Raw genomic sequence first — 26,219 nt, forward strand, 5'->3', positions numbered from 1 at the left:
TGCTCGGATGTTCGGGCTGCTGTGTGAACACCTCTGCTCTTAGCAGCCTTCGACTTAGCCACATGGGCTCCTTCTCATGAGTAAGCCGCGGCAAATGCAGAGCCATGTGAATGAGCAAGCCCGGCTACACAGTACTCTGCAAAACCAAGAGAAACTTTGCTCGTGTTTGTATGGGGTTTGAGCTGGGGGATTACCAGGAACCCAGGCTCCGCACGGTGACCCCAGGAAGCAGAGGCATTTTTCAGTGCTGTTGTCCACTGATGGAAAATTGGGAGTACTGCAGATCACTGAATGCTGGAACAACACACACAAAAAAAACAACAGGTGAAAGCACCAGCATTTCTCCTGTGCAATTCAGCTCCCTAACGAAGTCCTCGTTCCTTGAGCCCAGCAGCACGTGAGCGATGAACAGCACCGGGCTCACAGCCCTGACCCCTGCCTGGCTCACCGTGCTCCCACCGGCGCTCTGAGTTTTTGCTCGGCAGAGTCCCTGAGCTCATCCCCGCAGCCTGCTGCTCCCTTACCTTAACAGCAATTTTACTCTTAAAAAACACGTGAAGCATAACAGAACTGTACAAAGGTTTGATTCAGAGTAAGGATAAAGCCTCATTGTTAAGCACTTTAAAGTCAGTAAGCACCAAAACTGAAACCGGGTATATACTTATTTTTTTTTTTTTTTTTTTTACTCACAGAGCTATTCCCCATCTGTTCTCCCGTTACTTTCTTCCTTTACATAAAATATTCAAAAATATTCAAATTTCTGAGAAACTTTCAAGAGAAGTCTAAATGAAATAAAAATCTGAAATAAAAATCTGAACAGTTTAAGAAATTCTTTTTGTTTTCTTAAATTAAAAGGTAAAACTTTCCAGAAACACTTTCCATGATTTTTTTTTGTCTTCTGCCCAAATCCAGCTTCCAATCCAAAGGGTTTCAGTGCAAGGTTTTTGATTAGGACGACCACTGATTGTTAGGCACCCAAACTTGCATGGTTTGGCTAACGAAGACCAGCTTTGGAGGCTGTTCAGTGCCGTTCACATACTGAATTCAACCCAAATCCAGCAGGTTTTAAGAAGTTCTCATAATTTTGTATTTAAATTCTCCATGACACAAAATCACTTTTGTCCTTTAATAAGTTTATTTCCATCTATTTACTGGAAAGTTACGTGAATCTTCTCTACTCCAGAGATGCTTCATATCACTGTACATCATTACTTGTGTTGGACAAGGTGTTTCTCAGAAAAATGTGTTCTCACAGCTGTACAAATGCAATCTACCTGCTCTGATTTGCTCATCCCTTACAGCTTGAGGTAGCTACCTTGTACTGCTATTTAAAGGCCCTACTACTGCTTTTATTAGTAATGACTAGAAGTTTTAAAATAGCTGCAATGAGTTAAAAATACTAGGAAAATGTGCTTCAGTGAGCACGAAAACATTTCAAATTGTTTTGCTTGTCTGCTATTGCACGGAGGGTTACTAATACACATGCATTCACTTTGACAAATATAAATTATACTTTTGAAAGGCACTGAATAAGTAGCTCTAGCTGCACACATTTTCATGCTATGAAGATAAAAAAACTGCACTAATTACTAAATAATACTGCTAATCAATAATAATTGTTTTATTATTCATAAGCTACTATTAATAAAACACCATGGGCTCTAATGTAACCATTAAAAGAATTAATACTGTAATTTAATTTTAAGGCCCTTACATGTATCTGAAGTCTATTAAAATAAATGAAAAGACTCTCAATAACTCTGGATGATGCCCTGCATGTTAATGATCCTCCGTGTTATCTGAGCTACTGCAAATCACCTTTAAGATATTGCCTAAACACTGTAGCACTGATGATCCTTCATGTAGGTGGATATAATCATGTTTCAGGAAAAGGGTACACCTTCATCTTCGTTTTTATTATCAAGCCAGTTTTGCTCAGTCTTCTTAAAAGCATCCTGGCACGGGAGAGGTTGAATTAGGGAATTTGCCAAAAACTGAGGCAGGGAGCTGGGATCCTGGTCTCCTACCTGGATAACCAGATATGGTTATCTAAATAGGAACTGTATTTAAAGCAGTTATTCACTGAATTTATTCGGTTATGATAGGAAACACATGGAACAGTTAATGACAGGGAAGAATGGGTTTCTAGGGAAGTTAAAAACTGAATTGTATTGTTTGAGAAGCATGCATTAAAAAGGGCATATTTGTGCCAAATATTCAATAACTTCAGTGGTGTTCCACTGATTTATTATGTTTAGCTCATTTAGGCCCCTGTGAAAAGTGAGTTATTGATCACCTTTACAAAGCACACCAAGTACTACCACCAAAAATCTTACAAAAGCAAAGCCATGATTACTTTCACTGATGTGAAATGGCAGCCCAGAAAAAGACCAGCAAACTCTTGATTTTTAACATGTACTTTGAACATCCCATTAGTTGCATATTTGCTCCCAAGTAGCTAATTATCTTTAAAAATCTAGCCCCATAATGCTAAAGCTCACGAGTAATCGAGGTACCAACATCACTTACAATTATGAAGACAATTTTAATGATGAAAGCATTGCTAAAAGTTATTTTAAAATTCATTTTTATTTTAACTTCTTTAGAGATGATTTGTTCGAGTACCTGAGCTCCAGTAACTAATCACTGATGGTTTTTTTTTTCAAATACTAAAATAGATTTATAGGCCCTCCCTGTAGGAACAAGAATTCCATCACCTCCTCCTGAATTTCTGAGCTATCGAGTATTTGATGAGCGCTTAGGGAATCAGTATTGTGTCTTTTCATAGCAGTAATCAAAGAATGAAGTATTCTCTCCTGTAATGAATCTACCGCAGGCCCAAAAGATGAATATTTCAAATGCAAAAGCAATATGTTTGTCTTGAACATATTTAAGTTTGGCTTTAATAAAGCAAGTAGTGAAGTGTGCAATGAATTATATTGTTAGATGGTTAAAACATAGCTGTGCAATATGTCTGAATGCATTTAATCCAAATAGCTATTCATTTTAAATATGACTTGTAAATATGCATTACACGGATGTATACGAATGGATGATTCAGGAGCCAGTGAGAGATCTGGGCCTTCCCTTCTACTCCTGGCTTGCTTCAAAACTGGCTCAGCCTGACAATTAACTGAGGCCTAGAGCCAGAATATCATTAAATACAAGCTGAACCTTACAAGGGCTGAAATTAAGCACGTACACAAACTATTCAAGTTTAGGACCTTTTAAATCAAGACTTAAGTGTCCTGCTGGACTGGGACCTAAAACACATCTCAGCAGATGAGGGGGGCTCAGCACGCGCCGTAGACAACACGGATCCTGTCCCTGTGCTGTCATCGTGTCTGCAAACCCAGAAGCTTTTACTAAAGACTACGAGGATGCTGCTGGCTGGAAGAAATGGACATGAGAAGTTGTAAACCTCCCGCTAGCACTAGTTTCACTTTGAGATACACCAAGTAACCCCAATACTGACAGGTATGGTCAAAACCCAACCAACAAAAAAAAAAAAAAAGCAAGTTTTTTTCAATAACAGCAACAAAACACACACAAGAGCTTTTTGGCTCACACTGCTATTATGTGCTGGGATTCCCACTTCCTCTTGAAATACATGAAGCATTTTCCACAGAAATTCCCACTTGAAGAAAACAGCCCTTTCTCCCACCGATTCCCCTGCCTGCAGTGAAGCCTGTTTCTGGGCTTTAATGACCATTCTACCTTCTGGCACCAGCATGTGCAGCTGCCTTTTACCCATTTCAGCTCGTTCCACCTGAATAGCTTTTAAAATAATTTGACCAAGAGAGATGAAAGGTCACTAAGTCACCTTGCTCCTTTGTCACACGGAACAGGGACCCTTTTCCTCAGCATACCTGATCGCTTTACTACTTGCATGCCAAGGTAAAACACAGCTTTCACAGCCCAGGTAGAGATCTCAGACCAGATCATCGTATTTGCAAACTGAGAATAGCTGCTGTAGAGTCCCTGCAGCTATTCCATGTGACACCCTCTGAGCATCTACCCACAATGAACTACGGAGATGAGCACTTAGAGCAGCTTGTATATGCAAGAATTGTTTCCTGATTTCAACTAGTAATTTTCTTCATTTGTCAGGTCAACTGACCTGCAGCATGCAAACAAAAAGAGAATTTATCAACAGAGCTTACAATGAAAGCAATGAGAAAAGCAGAGATGTAATTAGCAGCAATTACAATAAAGTTCCAAGAGCTTCAATTATCCAAGTTCAGAACCAACGTACTTTACCTGGAAATTGCCCTTGAAAGAATGGATTCAGTAAGTAAAATTCTTATATAGTGTAAGTTAAATTATTTAAAAACGAGGAAAGAGGGTTCTTAATTACTTAATGTTTCACCAATAATTATACAGTTCAGTATAATGTTCGCTCACTGGAGAACCTGATTTTCAAGGGAACATTTGTGAACTTCAGTCAAACAAAACACACCTGCCAGACCATAAATTCAGTCAGCACAGCACACATTCATTCCAACACAGCATTAACACATTAGCAAAAATCCAAGTCTTGACTTAATGGCAAACCTAGCCATTAATTTTTACCTTAAAATATTTACATAGAAAAGCATGCATAATTCAGTCTTCTCATGTGTTTGTAAACAAACAGTAGGCCCTGCATCACGGCAATTTTTTATCGTTGGTTGTAAATAACTGTTCGAGATGGGACTAGAGCTCAGAAAACAGCAGACTAAGCAGGCTATGAAATTAGTATTTGAATAGTTAAAGCTGCCAATCAAAATGTGGACATGGACATCGTAGGGTCATCTAATTTAACAGTTACTAAGAGTTAATTTTAAAATTAGTTGCATGAAACAGTAGCCTATCCACGTGGTGCCCCGGGGAGCTAGGCTAAAGGCACACCAGGTATTTCTGAACGAAATTTTATGTAAATGTTTTCCAAGCCGTGGGTCACCAACTCCATCACACGATACACAGGAGAGGGAACTACAGCAGCACCTCCTACAAACACGGTATGGATCTGCAAAGGATTATCACCATCAGTTACTAATCCTCAGTACAGAAGCTGTACCTCCATGGGACAAACAGGAAAGCCCTCCTGATGGCCAAAATAGCAGTGATCACACCGACTTCCTTAGCATTTGCTCACATGGGCCAGAATTCAGCGCATGCCCCTCCAGGATGGGGACTTCGGGCTCTACAAATCTTCCCTGGCAGCTTTCTGTCTCAGAGCAGAGCTACCCAAAAGGAAGACCTGATACACTCAGAAGTTTACTGGCACATCGGTGATTTATCATTTCAACCCAAAGACAAGGGGGAAAAAGAAAAAAAAAGAGAAAACCATTTCCTTTCAGCCCCAAAACAGGTTGTCGCTGGGTCACTTTGCCAAGGATTACCTTACCCCCATCACTCTGGAAGAGATCAGTGACTCTATCAAGTAATGCCTTCAGATTTCATGGCTCCTGGAGCAGAGGAGCCCAGCTGCGCCATCCTCTGGACTTTACAGCCTAATGTCCTGTGGCCTGCAGGGCTAGAAATGATGAAAAGTATAGATTTCTGTGTCCTTCAGGAGACCACAACACTCGGTTGTCGTCTTAAAGAGTTTGAGGTCTCTTACAATCGAAGATGTTTTTTTTACAGCATTACTGACTATTTTAGGTTATTTTTAGTGAGTTTAATGGCTCCCTCGGAATTGTGCAAAGTGGGACTCATAGTAAGCACAGCACCTGGATTTGCACGTGGGGAATATATAACATTCCCACTACAATTTTAAGATCCTCTAAAACCTGTTTTTTTTGGCATGTTACATACAGACTAGGAAATGGTGCGACATGGGGCAGTGCTTCACATAGCTTATGTGAAGCTTATTCGGGCAACAAATTGCAATTAAATTTGGGCAGTTAAATTCCAGTCACGCTATCCCACAACGTGCATTGCGCACCATGACATAACACATGCTCCTTCTGACACTGCGCACATACAACGTGCAGCTTTCCATCATGGCATAAATCACCTAACGGTGACTCTGGTTGTTCTACTTCTAAACTTCTGTCACGTAAGGCCAAATTCAATTGCCCAATCCTTCCCACAGCACAGCAAGATTAGAAAGTCTGGGGAAACATCCTGCTATGCCACTGCAAATTATCGCAGCTCCACCAACTCTACTCTAACACGAAACGCCACTGAAGTGCACAGAATTCAGCAATGATGAATTTAACATGCCTACTTCCACTAGCCTGATGTCAGCAGAGTTACAGCAATTTATGCAATACAAGGATCTGTCCTTTTCTCCTTATCAAAGCATTTGATCAAAATCAGCGACATAGAAAAAGACAACCTTATTTAATTTAAGCAGGAGAGTCAGGCTTGTCACTCTAACATCATAAGGAAAAGAGGGAGGTATTTACATATGGGTATTTGTATATTCTTTTTTATCTGCCTTCACAAAGATAACAGTCAGATCATTTTCTTCCACAGTAAAATCTCTTGCTAAACCTCACAGAGGACCAGCGTTTTTCCTTGTTCTTCCCTCCCCTCTTTTGAAAAAGCAACACCTTGAGTTACTTCAAAATCTTCATTAGCTACCTCTCACAGTTTCTGACAGCTTGGTGGGATGGAGCTGCTCTCACTCCATTCTGTTCACCCTCGAGTCAGTAAGGAAAAACTCCATTTCTGATAAAACATGACAAAAAGCCCACGCTGCTGAACACCACTGCCACGTGACTTGACCTGCCAGCCGTCACGAACAGCAGTCTCTAACCCGTGCTGCAGTCCTCGAGCGTGCTGAACCAACAAATGAGCTAGCTGAGCGTTCGCACTCTTGAGGAAGCATTTTTAAAAAGTGAATGCATAAATTCACTCATTTGGAAACCTGGTATGCTCAAGAACTTGTTACTATGACAATTTAGAAGAAGCTGCTACAGATAAGATTGATGAAACTTATTGATTAATTTTCTCCCAAGCTATGTTTGAATTTTAAGTTTTCTCTAAGCAGAAGCAGTTCACTTCCCTGTTAGTATTCCAGGGACCCAAGCAACGTACTTCAGCGGTGAAGTTCCATGATAAATGTTTTCTCCAATCCACATCTGTAAAGCAGCTATCAAATCAAAACAATTGAGGCAAAATTTTTCATTACATTTCTAAATATACTTATTTACATTTTAAATCACACATAGACAATATGAAATATTATTCACTTAGACAGGTGGGAACAAGAAAACAGATGCATCCATTAAGCTTGAAACAATTCAATGAAATAATTAGTACTTGGTGAAAGCTTTGGTTTATGTATGTAGACCTTGTTTAAACTTACTTGAAAAAACACGGCCATGGCTCCTACTACCCTGTTTTCTAGAACTGCTGTTCCAAAACTGTCAAAGTCATCAGGATTGTAGAAGTAAATCTGCATCTGTAAAAATTAAAAACAACAACACAATCACATAAGCGTTGATTCACAGAGCTTTCAAATGAGGTAGTGCGTACACACTGTATTCAAATCCAGTGTTATGAACCTAAGATAAAGGAATTCTGCTGAACAATATTGTTTAACTAGGATCTTGATTAATAGCATGACTGTCCTACTGGGACAGTAACCAGGGAACAGAGTCAACGCAATGCATTTTAATAGCAAACCGAAGGATAAACAGTATGACCAGTCTGTTTAGATGGTAAACTTTGTGCTTTTTGCCAGGATCTCTTCATTTCTTTGTTCATTGCAGGCTCATCTCCTGCTCTGCAACATGTACTAGACATATTTATCTCAAAAAACATAGAGAATTTTTGAAAGCAATTTCAATGTTTAGAGTTATTCCTTTACTCCTAAAGCAATTTGTAAGATAAAAGTGTGTTTCTGTAGCAATGCATTTTCATGAGCCTCTGATATTCAGGACTATCAGTTAGGGTCAGACTTCTTCCTGACTTCAGTTAAATTTCATGACTTTTATTTCCAAAGCTTTAGCGCTCGGTGAAAAGTATAAGTGAGAAAAAATATGGATGTTTTGATGTCATTTTAGGACAAATAATAAATATTAATTATTAAGCAAACACAAAGTGAAACACCCGTGTTACACATAGATGAGAACAATGATCACCCCAAAACAGCAGATGTGCTAGGTACATAAATATAGAAGGACCAAGAAATAGCTTCCTTCGTACCCTCTGCTGCTGAGCAATTCCACTTTACTACAGACATGCCATGAATAGTGCAACTTAAAGAGGCCATGTGCACTGCTGCTCATATTTTCCTTTATGGTTCTTGATCCATTTACCACAGGAGTTGAGCTCCCACTTCTGTTACCCATCCCAACACACCGCTTCTTCTCAGATTAGTTCAATCTCTCCATTCCCAAAGAAACAAGTATTTTTCCCACATTCTGAAATGTTGTGTATGGGAAGATGAGATAATACCCTTGCATCTCTCTCAAATATGCTCCTACTAATTTTTACTGAATCCCAGGCTCCTGGCCCTATATATTGGCTGTAATGTACAACACTGGCAAAGTACCTATATATCTAATAAAACATCATCGTATGGAGAAATGGCCAAAATGAAGATCAGGCTCTTCAGAAGTGGAGGTACTTTTTCAGCAGTAGGATAAAATAAGACTACATTCCAAATAGCTCTCACACACACACAAAAAAAAGTCTGGCATTCACTCTAGCTTCACAAAATTGGAAAGCAATTTTCTCCCCCCTCTTTTGGCCTTCCTATTCCCAGCGTATTTGCAGCACACACAGAGATGCTGGCAATATCTCACAAAGTTGGTGGTGCCTCCAGGTTCTAACGCGTGCTTTGAACAAATGTAGGCTGAGGTACAGTCATTCATTGATGTAGAAATTAGAAACAGTTTGTTTCAGGTGGAATTGCTTAAACGTCAATTTAGCCAGCACAGACAAAAGCTCACAAAACACTTGCAAATTGCATTTTACTCCCCTTTAAAATAAAGTCTAAAATTAGGTATACCTTATATAAAATACTTCAATATATAGTCCTCACAGGAGTTTATGAAGAAAGGTATCACTGAGTGAGTTCAGCATATGCCAAAATCATTTTGGATCAATTTTGCTCACGGCATTTTAAGGAAATTAATTTTTACAATACACTTTTGGATAGCAGTGCAAAGGGCTTTGGTAAAAAAGCGCTTAATTCAGATCCCTCGTCTCAGCAGTGCAATTTCAGAGACTAATCAAGAACCATACTCTGCCTTGATTACCATACACATTGAAACATTTTCCCACCGCTCCCTGGTGTTTTTCCAGAGAGCGTGGTTCCTCTCTCTGCATCCATCAAGTCAAGGGGAACTGTCTTGTATGAAAAATTATCATCATCTGTCATACAGTAGCTTCCTTATGTGTTCATACAGCTGGAAGGAACAGTTTAGGAGTGGAATCTCCCAGGAATTGCTATTATATAATTTACACACGCATACACTGCAAAAACAATGTTAAGAAGATGGTAAAGTTACATCCTCAAAGCTGCCTGATTCAGGCTGCTCGTGAAACCACACCTGGACACCATCGAGCATTACTAGTATGACAATTTTCTAATTATGTGATCACATATTGTTTTCTACCATAATACTGTCTCATCTGTTTTCCCACAATTTACAATAAAACGTAAGCGTATTTTTGTTCTTTTCTACATAATACGTATCATCTTGCATGCATTTATAGGTTGACATTTTGGTTAGCATTTTCTATGGATGGCATAATGTTCTTTAAGTACAAATCAGGAATAAGACAGTTAGCCATAAAATTAATTTCACTGCATACTTAAGTGGCCTAAACATGCCGCAGAATTTTCATTATTACTCCTTATTATATAATTAGTATATACAATGCATGGTGCACTTCGCATATAAATTACTTCTACTGTCTCTGCTTGGTACATAAAAAGCAGCAGTATAGAATGCAACAAAGGGGCATTCAAGCTAAAGAAAATTTGGAGCTTATTATGATATGTTATTTGTGAAATGCACAATGGAGGACCATCCAAGCTTGCATATCCAACCCAAATTCTGTCACTGCCTGACTTCAGCACCATAAACCATTGTTTTGTACATTTCTGCGTGTGATTTTACAATAGCTTCTATTTTCCAAAATTAGATATATATATACATATATTTTAAAGGCTCTGAATCTCTTAGCCACGGGAAAGCCTGAAAAACCCTTTGTAGTTTCTATAGCGTGACACTAACTGTCTGCAATGAGAACGTTCTGTTCCCCACATCTCTGCTGCTGGTGCTCCAAATAGCCTTCCCAGTGGCATGGGTCCCAGAGGGCAAAGAGCCCTGTTCTCTATGGCAAAATATATTAGATTTATAAGTCTTTCACATCCACCCTGCTACACCTAACGAGGCCAGGAAAGGCTTACATGGACATTCTTAATCTCAGCTGTGCAACACAGTGGTGTGCTTGCATGTACCTTGTAAAGATCTATTAGAAGAAAAAATGTAGTGTCCAAGCAACCTGAAATTTTCAGCATTGTGATAAGGCTAACCTGAAACAAACCTTCACCAGAGACACAAAGGCTCTTTTGTTGCAGGATGACTCTTGCAATCCTGAAATTTTACCAACGACTGCAGCTCCAGAGCTTCACCCAGGCAAGGAAGGAGAGGGCAAGAGTGTGCTTTTAATGGAAAAATGTTATGCTTTGACACTCTTCACACTTTAGAAGAGTAGAATTGTTTTCACTCAAACTTGAGAGAGATTTGCTGTACAGCAAAGATTAAGCCTGAAAAAATCTCACTGAAGGGGAAAATCTTCAGAACGTCACAAGTGCCTTAAAACAGAGGATTAGAGAGAAAACCCTCACTCTGCCATAACCCAGCAAATAATTGCAGTCACCCTATAAAACCATGTCTTGTTTTCTACTCTCCTCTGTCCAGAAAGACGCTCAGCTGTTACTGTTTCCAAGCACTGCAGGCTTTTGTGCAGGGTGATAACTCTTTCACAGATGTATATACCCCATACATCCAACTCCTGAATAGCTTCCCAGCCTGAAGCATCTTTGCCACCATGCCCCTGTCAACTACCTCCACCCCTGCACCGTGCCATGGGGCAGGCAATCCTCTCCTGCTTGGGTCAACCCACTCTCTGCAGAAACACCTCTCTTCAGCCCCCTTCTTCCAAACTCTACAGAAATCTGCTGTTCCCCAGGTAACTACCTGGCTAAAAGTCAGGCCCTGCTCTGTGGTTAAGAGATTTGGATGAGAAACTGGACTGCCACCACCCCGATCTCGTAAGGACAGGCTGTCCAAAATGCACGTGTGTTACTGAGGAATGTTGCCCACCAGAGAGCAGCTCTGATTTCTGAAGCGCAGTTGCTTCTGAATAGCTAAACGCCCTCTATCAGCCACCACTGGCTTGCAAAAACCGAGCATGCTCCGAATGAATGACTTCTCCCGACGACCTATCCACAAAACAAGAAAAGAAAGAAAGGCCCTGGCTCTCTGCTCAGATGCTCCTTCTCTGCTTGGCAGGACAGGCCTCCAGACAGAAATCACCATTCCCGTGCATGACATCTTGTTGCTCTTATTACCCCATTAAAAAGACAGAAAGTTTACATCCAATACAGGCTATCATGGGTAAACTCATTCAGCACTTATGAGAGAAAAGCCACAATGAGCATTTGATAGATCCCAGAAGATCTGAGCGAGTTCAAAGCAATTCTAAGAGACTGGAAACCAAGCAAGTACATTTTCCATAGACAGATGCCAAGTATTTTAAAAATAAATAATTGAGACTTTTAAATTGGGCTGCTATCACCCTGTGCAACCTCCCACAGCAGATTTCTCTTTAGATTAAAAAATGAACAAAGGCTCATTGTGCTGTCACAGATGTGGAGTACAGAATATTCAATAGTATCAGGAATTCTGGTGGAAGGGAAAAGATCATCAGAATTAGCTTTCCGCTCATTTCCTTCCAGCTATCCAAGGACTACCATGCAATTTAAAGCTAAAAAAAAAAAAAAAAAAAAAGGTTTTATAGGCCAGCCAATTTTTTGATGAATCAGGCAGCAAGACACAGAGGCAACAGCTATGTGGTTTATTATGTACTGCTTTAGAGGCAGAGTATTTTCAGAAAAGAAAACACACAGGCATAGCAGGTAGACTGCAAATCTTTGCAGAGTGGTGAAACAAAAATTTTGAAATGTTTGCTTTAAACGATGGAGTTAATCACTGAATATACTAATTCTTAATTAGTACCTCTGCTGCTTATATTGTAAGAATAAATTATTCTCAGCCACTTCTACAGCTGGATTTAAAACCTCTTACACAAAAACAAATCCTGTGCTAGGATTGTGAATCATACATGATTTTTCTTAATTGAAAGCCCGTATGTAACTTACTTCTGCCTTAAATATGTGCATAGATTTCTAGCGAAGCAGATGACGTGATCCATTTGACTGGAATAAAAAATTTCTACAGATATAATGTAATCTTCAGTGCAGCACTGAAAATTCAGAATAACTGTCCTGCAGTCAGCGTGTTTACTAGAGTATGAGATGTACGCTGGAGCAATAAAGTCTGATGTTTGGCTTCTCATTATATTCTCTTTAAAAAAAATACAAAACTTATCATTTATAACATATTCTAAATCTGCTTAGAAAAGGCAGAGGGATGGAGGGAAAGCGAATCGTGATGTTTTCCAGTTCTCCTACTAGAGCTTGATGTAATAAAATAGAGTATACCGCATTCTTTTTAAAAGATAAAGTTGAACAGGAGCAGATAATGGCATGTTTTTCCTGCCTAGTCTATTATTCATCAGTGAATTTTTAACTACAGTTAGGCAGGTACAGAGATGTATTTTGAATGTCATAACTTAGTATTTTACAGTGTCTAAAAGCGTGCTGGGTAAATTGCAAAACAAAGAGTCAGACAAGGTCTTTGCCCTAAAATAATTGCAGCTTGATAATGAATACAATGCTGGGCTGAAAAAATGAAAGGAGTTGAAACAACAGGAAGAGCAAAGATCATACAAGTGAAATAACAGAATTTAATTCCATTTAGACATTCGCATGCCTTAGAAGTATGATACATTTCCATTCAATCTTTTTAAACATTAAGCATTAATTATTGCTTCATTATGCACAAACAACACAGGAGGTGCATCCATGTTATGTAGAAAGTTGAGATTAAGCAGTTTCAGAGTCTTTTTCATCCTGGAAGTGGGCACTTGTTGCACACACCCCTCGCCCTGAGCAGCGTTTAAACCTGGGAGGGGTCCAGCAGCAGCCCAGCAGGACGGGCCCATCAGCACGGTGCTGGTGGGATTGCCATGTGCTTAAATGCAGCGCTGGATCATGGCCATATGACTCAGTATCCTGCGTGTTGGGCTCTGCATGTTAAGAGAGGAGTACGCTGGCGAGCCAGAAACTTCCCTGATTTCTCCTTCCAGAAATAAATACCCCTTAGGCCCGCTTCTGTCCGAAACAAGAAAATCCACTCTCACGTATGTACACTGAGTCATTACACAAAGAAGGCATATTTGATGCTAAAAAGCTGTATGTTGCATTCATTTGTATTTCCATAATATGAAAATAACGGTTTCCGTGTTTATGCTTTCCATAACATGAAACTTTTTTGCAATTGCTTTGTACTCCGAGTAACAGCCATGTGATTCACCATGAAATGAAGTCTGGAAAATCGTTTTGGATAAATGGAACTATAAATTCAATAGAATTTCCATGACAACATAGATTGCAACACTCTGCCACAAGTAAAATGTTATAAATCATTCAAAACCAACAAGAAATCAGCAGTAAGTCTTCTCTTTCACAACACACAAGACCCCTGAATTATAGAGCTGCGGTTATTACCTCACCAAGCAGTGCCTCTCACTTCTGCTCCTCTTCCTCGTTTCCTATCTTACCTCGTTCCAAACACAGGAAATTATAATACTAACACTTTAATACTAAGATGTAAACAAGAACCGAAGCATAATGAGCAGTAAGCTTTTTCAAACCTTTCTTCCTTTTCTCATGTTCCGAATGTGTTTAAGAATCCCCATCCTGTGCAAGTATTCCTGTGTATCGAGCTACGTCACAGCGTCTCGCTAGGCTCACAAGATTTAGGGGGTTCTTTTTCTGGAAACGCGCGTGATGAGGGCATGACAGGGCGCTCAGCTTGTAAAACAGGTGCAAACAACATGTCCTAGGGATGGAAGGGAACCAAGGAAATTAGGTAAACATAAAAAAAAAAAAAAAGAGGATAAAAAGATTACACCACCCAGTACTGCTCCTTCTTACATCTCCTGGGGGGTTCCTGGCATATGGTATTTTGCTTAAAGTTCAGAGGTCTGGAATCGAGCGACTCCGGGAGGACCTTCACAGTGATTTACAATCATTATGGCTGTTGCTATCGTGCTTGTGAGAAAAACCTTGGAAATGCAAAGCTGCTTCCCTCCTGAAAAGTTTAAGCAACCCATAAAAAACACGAGAGACAAACAGCTCAGGATTCTGATCTTTGGGCAGAAGTATGAATATTTCCTACTATCCGGGTCTTTTAGCGCCTTGAGAAGCAGCAGTAACCTACTGGTTAGTCCTTGGACTGCAAAGGGTCACCCTCCTGCACTACTACAGAGTTTCTGCTGCCTTGGATAAATAAATCACCGCCCATTTCTGGGCCTCTTCATCATGTGTAATCCGTGATCATTGCCCACCCCTCCTTTAACTGGATGTTTTATCGACAAAAACACAAAAGACTGGAAATAAACAGGAAGAATTACAAAAAAAGTGGAAAACACACGGCATCAACTGCCAGTTCGGAGCGGTGTTGGAGATGGAAAACTTTGGGGCTGTTGTTCATTTGCTTGGTATTGCAGTAAGGGAGGGTCAAATGCATACCTCATGTTGCCTCTGGAAACCAATACCAACTTCTGCACTCGTATCTGACGCAGAGCTGACATTGCTGGAGTTCAGTCCAGACATTTATTGCAAGGAGCCTCAGTGCCTCTCCCCAGGCTCTGGGAGATCAGCTGGGGTCTTTCCCTGCTCTTTAGCTCTGGTGCCACGCTCCGACTCCGCCAGAGACTTCCTGATTTATTTATTGAGGATTTCTGGGTCTCACCCACAGGAGCTTTGTCAAGCCGCAACACGAAGGCGGCAGGTTCCAAACGAGACGGTGAGCGTGTGTGCGGGAGCTCGCAACGCTGAGACCACGGTTCCAGCGAGAGACAAACTCTGCTTTCTAAAACTGTCCGAGTGGAAAAATTAGAACCAGTACTTAGCCGCTGGCGGGGGTGAAAAAATGAAACAGGCAATTTAGGAAGTGGCTAAACACCAAATGCCACAGCAACTAAAAACAAGCTGGACGGACTGACTGCATGAACGGAATAGCTCTGAACTCAGCCCCGCAGAGACTGTTAAAGATCTCTTCATCTGTTTCCCATGTTCTTCCTGTAAAGAGAACTAAAACTACTGAAGAAACAGTTTGAAGCTCCAAAATACCCAGACTGTCCATACTTCAGCTTGTCTTTAAGGAATCCATTTACTTTCTTAAACATAAAGAAGCGTTGCCTGAATGGAGAGAACTGCTGGGACTTCCCAGCAGAAACACTCTGGTGCTCTTCGGGGAAAAGAAAGGAGCTGCACTTTAAAAATAAACCCTACAAAAGCATGCTCTTCCTAGCAATTGTCATCAATACAATTTCATATAGCATTCACTTTAAAGGTGCACCAGCGCGAGTATTCAATCCTCTGAGAGCTCACATCTTAGCGCGAATTATTCTTTTTGTACTGTGGAATTCAGAACATCCTGTGTGGTTTAGTTGGTCTTGGGTTTGTTTTTGTTTCTTTCCTTTTTTTTTTTTTTTTTTAAATGGGAGAAGGCAAGCTCTTCCATGAGGTTTAATGATCTTCAAAATGCCTCAGAACAAATTTCGAGATATTTATAGTTTCGTTGCATCTCTGGATTCAAAGCCATGCAGCAGATGGGGCACGTTTTCAGAAGCATTTTGCTGGGCGAAAGGCCATTCCTATCTCCAAGGGGATGTGAAATCCTCCGGGCTGCACACTTGCAGAGCTATTTTTGTTTATGAGCTGTGAACTGTATGGGCAATCACATCGGAACCAGCTCATGACAAGGGCTCACTTGGAGGGCTTCATAACAGAGGGTAAAAATAATACGGGTTTTCCCGTATTTTGGGGAATGTGCATCTATTTAAGGCAGCATCGTAATCCCAAGGACAGCTTTCTTCTGACAAAGCAAGCTGGGTGCTCAGCATCAGAGGTCTCAGTGCAGACTTGCAGATTTCCGGAGGAAGGTGGAACAGCCCCGCGCTGCGGGGACGCCCCTAGCTCTGCCATGGACCTCCAGTTTTAACATGAGAGGGATTTTTTCTATGCAACTGCTTTTAATAGGGGTGTTTTACTTCAGGTTCCTCAAATGGGCTTGACACACAAGGAGTGGGTACACTACAGCCTTTCAAAAAGGCAGGATCTCTTGAAGAATTAAAATTTTAACCATCCCTCCCAGCCCCCAAGGCTGCCTACCTAAACACACCAGTCTCTTCAAAACCCCTGCATGTAATAACTCTGTATTCACAGTCTAAAATTTTGTTGTGTGCTGCATAGGTTTTTGTGCTTGTTTTCTTACCCCTTTGACTGTTTCACCTGCGTAAAAAGTGAAGTCTGCACCACCTGAACAGCAGTGTCAAGAAATTTGCAAGCTCCTTGACTTGGTAACTGTGTACAGACACGCACACAGGAGCGGAGTACGCCATCCGACTAGCACCAGCTCGTTGAGGACATGATTCTGTATTAACTGCAGCAAATCAAAAAGAACTGGACCTCAGCAAGGCAAGAAGCAAAATATTCAAGCAAGCAGCAAAACTGACAGAAAGGTTAAAGCTCTAGAAATTGCGTAACCTTTTTAACTTAAAACCTTGTCCACTGTCACATCTGCAAACCCATTTGCAAACACATTCTTTGCTAAATGTCAGAGTTATTCTTCCATGCCTATGAAGCAGAAACACAAATCCAGCTCTCACCATCTCCCACGCTCGCACACTGGTACCTGCCTGCAGATGCCACGTTGAGACTCCCCTGGTGCATCTGAACCTGCTGCTCACTTGTGGCATCACCTTACGTCACGCGAATAAAACGACCTCTGCTTTAACACTTGCAATTTTTTAAGGCCCATTGATCTTGAAAGAAAAGCACCTCAAAGTTCTTCAGACTCCTGATGAACACAACAGCGCTACTGGCGAGTATTTGAGTTCACATTTTACAGGTGTATGTTCAGTACAGTTGCCAGTATATACTCCTTGTGGGAGGTATGCACAGTCGTGTCCCTGCTCGCAAGGCTCTGTGCCAGCTTCGTCCCTTCCCTCTACTCATCATTTTAACGATAAACACGAGTCTAAAGCCAAGGAGTCACATTTCCATCCTGCTTCACACGTGTATTTCAAGAAAGCACTTCTTCAGCCTCAGCATCTCACATTTGAACAATTCACCTTGGTAAGGGCAACATGTAAGTTCTGCTTTCAGTATTACAGCATTACTGGTTTCAGTATTACTGGCATTTTTCCATACTTTGGGTGTCTTTGGCTTTAGAAGCACCCAACCAAATTAATTCTTGCTCATGCCACTACTGTCTTCAGCAGCCCAGACAGCTGGTTTGTGCCTGCAACCATGAACGGAAACTGAAAATGCAAAATGGTGGCAGCCTTTCCCTTATCCCACAACACGCAGAGTGTGCCCCACTGCCTGGGACCAGCACAGGCACGACCTGTGATCCAAAGGCACACCGCTACGAGTGTCACCATTACCCTCACTTCTTCTGGCGTTGTTCTGCGGCAGCACGAAATGCCTCAGTGGAACTTTTGAAATACGGGAGTTGCACAAGTGAAGTCTTTATCACAAATCTGATAATTAACCTGCATAACTAATTTCCCTTCTGGCAGCAGGCATAGGTTGGAATAAATAGTCTATTCAACACCCACTGAGAGAAGGACTCCTATATTTCATGTTTACTTTTAGCAAGTATAAAAAGCTGGGGACAAAGGGCCTCAAAAGAGTCAAATTCCTTGCAGTTTCAACAGAGTGCCCTGAATAATACATAAGGCAGCTATGCTCTTATCCCTAAAACCACAGGTGTGAACCAGATGTCATGCTTATCTTCTCTTGAGATTACAGCAAACAATTGCACGCCTTCAGAATATAAAGTAAGCTTTGGATCAAGAAGCCTGAAATATATTAAAAGTGTAGCACTGAAGTTAAAAATTCAAATATTAACCTACAAATCACTGATTCATTTAAGAGTCTGTTTACAGCCTATGTTCTATAAAAGTTATATTTCTTGTATTTAACCTTTTTGTAGCAACGTGCATTGTGAATGACAAATCTGAGATAAGTCTACTTGCATAAACCTCCGTCTTGGTCAGCAAGGTACTGCCAAACAGACTGTTCAAATATAACACCGCCTACTTAAAATACACCATGGCTCAAAAAACAGAATTAAAGTTAAAGCCTCGATTTAAATTTTAAACTTTCATGCTATTGTAATAACGGTTAAGAAGGTGAGCACTCAAATACTGAAAGGAGATTACATCCGGAAGGGTATCTCAAAGAGAACTTTGAAGTTACCTTACTGTGCAATAACAAGTCATGGGACAAACGGTGCCCTAACCATACACCCTTGACCATGACCAGCCAGCTACCAGCGCATAGCCAGAGGATATTCCAAAACGTCCTGTTTTAAGGAAACAACAATTTCCTCACTTAACTAGTGAAAGTCACTGATATGCTATTGTTTGATACTGGGGGCATTTCAAAACAAACACAACAACAAAACCACAATGATAGGATCCTCCTCACCAGATGCACAAAATAAGCACAGCGTGGGGCATGTTCTGAAGGCCGTACTCCTATTGCATTTTCTCTTAAACTGGGTCCTGGCATCACCTCTGGATTCCTGTACAGAACACCTCAAAAAGCAGAAGGTGAGGGTCTTCTGTCTGACAGATTGCTCAAGTCCTACTGCAGGTTGTGGTTTTTTTGTTGTTGTTTTGTTTTTGTGTTTTGTTCTGATTTTTTTTTAAGCTTTCCTCATCTACCCTGGCTAGCTTCATTCCATAATCCAGTGTGCCTGGTTTCCTTCCACAGCATCCTCTGTCACACACACTCCAAACACTGTCAGAATCTAATGCTAATGCTTCACTAAGAGAAGTCTTCCAGGTCAATTTATGACAGAAATATTGCAGGTTTGTAATTAGAGCCTAGATAAGAAACTCCTGTGTTTACTCAATAATCCCCACATTCACTTAATAAAAGCATGCATCTTGCTCACATAGCTGTAGAGAAAAGGTGGTGAGTATGACCCGAATCCGACAGCTGTAATGTCATCTGCTTGATCTCGAGGGAGTTGAACTTCCCTGTTCATACAGCAGTATTCACCAGTGACCCACAGCCTCATTTTGCCCTCCAGCAACACAGCCTGTGAGTCAAGGGGAAAAGGTATCCAACATTTTGGCTCCCTCATGTTAATAAAAGAGACTAAGTAGAGTCATAGGCTAAGGTGTTAACGTGACCCTGTCTTTCTGTAATACTGAACAGACAAACTTGGTTTGAGTTGAGAGCACAAAACCCAGCCTGCTCAACTCCATGGCAACACTAATAATTGAAACATCTCTCTAGCCTTTCATTAAACCTATAAGATAAAACATAAGAACAGTACAGAAAAATACAGAATTTCAGCTATAACCAATTAACTCTCTGAGTTTCACCATATGCCTTATCCCCATCTCTGTTAGGGAACGGATTTTTCTTACACGGACAATCTTTGGCTGGTATTGAACATGGTGACAACCATTCTTCTTCAGAAATACAGGTGAGATTATCGAAAGCTGTGGAGACGAGTCCTCATTTCTGCAGATAAAAAGTAACGGCGAAAAGAAAAGAAGTGCACAGACAGATAACGTAGCTTCTGCGACTGATACGTGCAACTTCATTACTGTGGAAAACAGGCAAAGATGCGGCTGTTATCAACCACGACAGCACCTGGCACGCTTCTGCCAGGTGGCACAGGGCACAGCTTTTCCCTGCCTTGCTGGTCAGGGGATCACAGCAGTGCTGGGAAGGGAGCGTGCCTGGGCTCACTGTGCCAGACTTGTATTAAACTGAAGGAAGAAAGAGATAAGAAAGGAAGTGAGGTGGGGGGAGGAAAAGACAGACAAAGAAGAGACAGCTTCTGAATCTCTCACCCCAAAGGGCTGTTGAGGATTTTGGTGTTGTCCAAAGGGGCTCTGGTAGCTTCCCGTGCCACTGCTCTGAGCAGCTCACAACACACTCGAACATGACTGTGTTCCCAGGACAGCCAGCGGTCGGTGTGCTGGTATTACAGGGTCCTGAGATCCCAGGAGATCAAGCGAAGAGTAAAGATTTTTTCCCGTTGCTCTTATTCTGTTCACAATAATTTCTAATCTTCCTATTTGCCACTCTGCTACTGCTGAGTTTGTGCACAGGGAGCTGTCTGAAAGGACTCCAGGAACACTGACTAATTTCTGTTAACTAATTTAATGTCTGTTACTATATATGCATACTCAGGCTTATTTTAACCCGACTAAACTACAAAATGAGACTTACGTGATCCTTCTTCGTGTGGTATGACAGTCCCTATAATAAGTACAGAGCACTCTGACCAATTCCATAAAAACCTGACCCTCACTCGAGTTCTCCAAGATTTCACATCCACCCATACAGCTTCTTTTGCAATTTAGCAGCCAAGTAAAAGACAGACCCTATTAATTTCATTGGTGTTGTTCAAATACTGCGGACTCTCCCCATCCTCCTTCTCAAAGCTCCCAATCACCAACTCTAGCAGGAGCAGCCACCATTTCAGCAGCTGCTGAGGTCCCCCCAAAGCCAGCAGTGCTGCACACAGGTGAGCTGAGACTTTTTGACTTGAGAGTTGTACGGAGTTAATTCCTGCACCCAAGGATGCACCGGGACACACAACATACCTACGTTCGTTTACTCCATGGGATTGGTATCAGAAGGTACGAATTCCCATGAGTCACTGAGAAAATACCAGCATTGGGATCTAAGCACACACAATATTAATGGAAATCCACCATTCTGTTAAATATTGTAATATGGAAACTTTAATCATAAACCCTCTTACTATTTAAATACTTCAGGCACTGTAGACATTTATACAACTAGCTGTAGATGAATTTTCAGATAGATACTTCTGAGTAATTATCCTCTTGAGACAGCACCAATTGCTAAATAATGCCTCAGTTTAATAGCACATAGCTCTTAAGAAATGAACAATTCTGGGGACTATTAAATCTCTCAGAAACTTAACAAAGATGGTGATAAATATGTTATACTACATTTTAGCCCTTGTGCGGATGAGGAATAGGCAGATTTTTTCTCACCTGTTAGCTGGGCTTAAAAGACAACTCCTTGGAAAATCTGGGGTTAGCCCCTCCTACTTGCTCTAATAAGGCAGGTATGGAAATTTATTCCTCCAAACATTAGCAGAGGTTACTTAAGAGAAAAATTAATACTCAGATGCACAGGGAAAGCTATATTAGGAAAACGTAAAAAAGGAAGAATAACTGGGTGGGACAAATAACACTGGGCAGGAACTCCTGGAAATGCCATAATCCTCGCAGATTAACTGGCGAGGAATAATTGCTCTGTCCCTCCAGAACGTACCTCTGCCATTTTAGGGTAGAATTGCCGAGGAGAAAAATACAGGGAACAGAAAGAGTATTAAATCCCAACTCGCACCAGTGAATGGAGGCACGGCTGGGGAAAGAGGTTTCAGGTGAACCTGCCTTTTGTAATACACGAAGGTCTAGAATATCAGGAAAATGCAGATCTCCTGTTTGTATAAAATGTTGGCCTTTATTCATGGTCCCTAAAGATATTTCCCCTAAAACCTTGCCTGCCTGCGTATTACTTATTGCTAATAAAAAAACCTGGGGAAAGAAATTTGCATTTTCTGGTCTCCAGAGGTCTGTGAACACAGCAATTCAGCATGTTGCTCCACAGAGGAGAGGGTTGCCATTTCACAGTCAAAAGGAATAGGGTGGAAGCAAAGGGCATGAAAATACTTGTCTCCTCACCCTGACATCATTTTACCTCTCAGGGGCATTCAGAAGCCTTTAGAGATTACAAGCTCTCCAAAGCAAACCGTATCAGATGGTGTTTACCTTCATGCTAAGTTCACTCAATGTCCCAGCTTCGTTTCAACAGCAGCCATCAATAAGACAGAAGAGGCCATCTCTTTATACAGAGAAGTTAAAATTACTGCAGGAAAGCCAATTTGTAGCAGCTGACTATCTGACCCCCCTAATGTGAAGTAATTTCATCATCATTTGACAGTGCATCACGAAAAGCTCCTCTACTTAATTCTGCTTTGAATGACGAATGAAAATAAGATGAATGATTTGATAACTTGGTGATCAAAAATTTCCATTGTACTTTCTTCCTCGTTAGAAAAAGTTACATTAAAAAAGAGAAAGATTAATATGGAAGTGGCAGATTTTAAGCAATGATTGAGGGCTTTACATAAAAAAAAAAGCTCAAAAAGTAAGGACAGTGAAGTATTTTTAGGTGTGCAATAAAACACAGCATTTTAACATATATATATGTCACTTTGGGTTCAGCGTGCGATAAATTTCCATTAGTACCTCACTGACAATTGAAGCCTGGCTGAATACTAAATAAATCTGCTAAGCCCCATTGTGCCAAAGAAGGTCTGAAAAACACAGGAAAAACAGTCTGCGTGTGAGGTTCAGCCATGAATACTTCTTCGGTGGTCACTATCGGAACTGAGCTGAATACGGCCACCCAGGAGCACACTCCCACAGCACGATGTAATCACACGTCTTGGCCTTCAGTCTGGCCTTGACCTTGACTTGTAAAGGATTTCTCTCCAAACAGCTATATTATACCTAGCTTCAGCTTCTGTGGATCGGTAAGTCATCAAAAGAAACAGAAGCAGAAGCTCCCTCCTATCCTGAAATTAATTCAGATTCGATAAATTAGTAAAATAAGTTTCTGAGCCTCATGTGCAAGAGGTCTCCTCTGGTGCTGTTGTATCTTAACATGGTGGTGAGACCAGCTGGAACAAAGCTCTGGTGTATTGAGATGCAAATTGTACAGATAACGTCTCCTTTCAACCCTGTCTTACAATGACAGTGACTTCATTTTTCGGATGTCTGGACCCACCACGTGAAGTTTAAGACTTGAGATTTCTGTACTTACGTGTTCCTCGGAAAGCCACACTTCCATCTGTAGATGTTCAAAAGCTGGTAACACTACCAGCCTCCACACACACAAAGATCACACCGCTTTTACTATGTGATATCAAACTTAATCTGCTAGACAAGTGCACAAATGTTCATGGACACATACACGGAGTCTTTCCGCTATTAAATTACCTTTGCAGAACATAAACCATTTGAATGTGTACAACCTGACAAATCCCAGACGAATGCAATAAATTCTAAACAATTACACAGCACAACCAATAGGCTGAGGTGTGCCGTCTTAATTATATCACCTAGGTATTTGTTTTTTGCAGCCACACAGATAAAACAAGATTAAAAAAATGCTATGTTTGACGTGGATCAAACCTTAGAAAGCTGGATGCTGAAAATACGCGGTCGGTGCGAGTGAGGCTCATTGCAGGAGGCTCAGTTTGAACCCACCCAAGTGTAAAGCACTCAGACCTGGGACAGCCTCTGTGCTTGGTGTTTGTACAGTATCCAGCGCTACGGACACAGAGCCTGGTTCAAAAGATGCTACAACCACAGAAGCCACCAAACCACACGACTTCTGCACAGTATTTTCAGCTCAGATGAAAGAACTTTGAAAAAGAGGCAAGAATTACTTCTTACGTTGAATTTTCTTTGGCCTAACCAGATATGCAAACTTATCTGGGGGAGAAGACGGTTTAAAGACCTAATGCATAATGTAACAAACTATTGGAGCTGACTTAACTCAGGTGACATTTCCTCCTCCTTCCTTCCACATCACATCCCAATTACAGTCACAGATCGGAGTTTGTAATCACTATCATCTTGCTCTTTTCCATGTTAACAGCAGCAAGGCATAAATAAGGATGAACTTTCCTCCACAGTAATAATGTCAGGCATTTTACTAAATCCGTGATATAAAGGAATCTCACCCACTGTTAGATCCTCCCTATCACAGGCAGAATTTTGTCGCATCTCACCAAGAAATAGTAGTTATGTGCAAATAGTTTTAAAAGTTTCAGAGCTTCCACATAAACAAACACACACAAACGCCCACAAGCTTAGCGAAACAATAGATGCTTTTTCAGCAGGATGCTGTGAAAAACAATGTTTATTTCCCCTTAAATGCATGAAATTACAATCACTGATTGTTAGACCACGACAGTCTACTTGTAAAACTCTGCGAAATTTTAGCTGTTTGCAAACTAGTCTTGAATGCCTTCTGAAGGCCTTTGTTAATGCCCATCCCCAGAGAAGATGGGGATAATGCAAGAACTCTGCCTGTCACAAGAGCAAATCGATATTTTAACACTCAGGCTGCCATAATGTTCATGCAGACTTCACAGAGAGCCACCAGAAAAGTTAGCTACACAATTTTAAGCCAATAACAGACCAAGATAAAGGTGTATACCTGGTGCTTTGGTTATTTTTGCCTTTATTTTCCTAGTATTCAAGATTGGCATCCTTGTGACTGCAGGGAAAAAAAAAAAACAACAACAAAAAAAAACGGTGACGGGCAGCGATTTGTTTGACCAGACCTTATGTTCTCAGATTCCAAAATCTGGCTTTTCTAGCAATCATAATTAATTAAAGCAAGATCTGAAGTGAAGTTGTCAAGTGACAGCTCTTTTTCACTTCCCCTCTTCCCCAGGACTGACGCTATTCGCTTAGAGCAGGTCTACACAAGAACACCTAATCTAATCTGCTCAAACCTCAGCAAGACGTGGCAATATCTCAGCTGGAAAATAGTTCTAAAATTAATAATAATAAGACCTTTCAGTTTAATGCCTTGGCTATCACAGGTCCATAATGATGCACTTTGCACAAATCACACTGAGACACTGGCAGCAGAAGTGAAACAAAGACAAGAATTAAAGCAGAGTCGTCACCGCCATGCAAACACAGCCGCTTTAAATGCAGAGTTACATACCAAGCGGCCAATTTTATTTCACAATTCAATCTGCTTTTGCGATGCTTGATCTCAGCCTTTGCTCATGCAAAAACATCTTAAAACAATTCAGTGGGAGGGAGCAAAGGTTCATTTTCTGCTCTACGTATAAAGATAAAAATGAGTTGAGACTTAAGGGACTGTAAGACTGAGGTCACAGGGCACCATTTCTGTTTCCCATCATTTTCTACTAAGTAGGAAGAAAAGAATGAAAACATTAATTTGTTAAAATCCAATTAATTACAATTCAATTTGGCAAGCCCTAACATAGGAAAATTTCTTTCCTTTTCTATCTTGTAAGTTTTTAGAAAAATGTTAGGACTCTATGATTGATGGAAGCTTCCAAGCTTTTAAGTAGTGGATACTATAACATTTTCCTTAGATAAATTATTTCCCCAACGTGAAAGTGTTAGTTCTAATGAAATGAAATAGCCTTAATTGGTTGTGATGGGAAGTAAACCCTGAGATAAACATTGCATAAATAATTCACATCCTTCCATCTGGGAAACTTCTTCCTGAATTGAAAAGTCTCTCCAAACTGAAATGCAATACATGTTATTTTAGCAGCAGCTAAAAAAAAATGCAGACTTCTTCCAATACACTGCATCTAGAGTGGAGAGCATCTGCTATTCTGGAGCTGAGTGCATATTTTAAGACCTGGTTTTACCAAGCTTTTCTGATTCAGGACTGGAACACTTTCTCCTAACACAAGGTCTTCCACAGAATGGGTCTCTGCCGACGCTGGATCCAACTTTAGTACCTTGATCTATCTGGGGAAACTCACTTTTCCCATGCTGTCCTAACCAGAATATGTAAAAACATTTTCCTCTCTTTCCATATACACCACGCTGTGACCAAGGAAGCACCTAAAAGACATTTGAAGGTAGAAATGGTAGTCTTTCATACTGGATTATGGTATATGACCCTAATGCTCTTACATTTGCATTTACCACTTATGACTTGAGGCCATGATCTATTTTTGGCAAAGGCATTCTTGGTGGGTCCCAATGTGTATCTACCAGCAAATTCTCTGCACAATTTGTGGTATCTACTGCACCCTGCACCAAAA

The 26,219-nt window shown here is 40.8% G+C and overlaps 1 protein-coding gene across 1 annotated transcript in view; it reads right to left on the minus strand.

Moving 5' to 3' along the window:
- The window catches only part of PTPRG (protein tyrosine phosphatase receptor type G), a 403,467-nt gene that overhangs the window by 133,676 nt on the left and 243,572 nt on the right, over window positions 1-26,219 (minus strand). The window contains exon 5 of the mRNA XM_035547040.2: window positions 7,301-7,396. Within this exon, the coding sequence (XP_035402933.1) occupies window positions 7,301-7,396 (96 nt within the window). The remainder of the gene's footprint in view (window positions 1-7,300; window positions 7,397-26,219) is intronic.

The sequence above is a fragment of the Cygnus atratus genome, chromosome 10, assembly GCF_013377495.2.
Source record: "Cygnus atratus isolate AKBS03 ecotype Queensland, Australia chromosome 10, CAtr_DNAZoo_HiC_assembly, whole genome shotgun sequence".
Taxonomy (NCBI): Eukaryota; Metazoa; Chordata; class Aves; order Anseriformes; family Anatidae; genus Cygnus; species Cygnus atratus.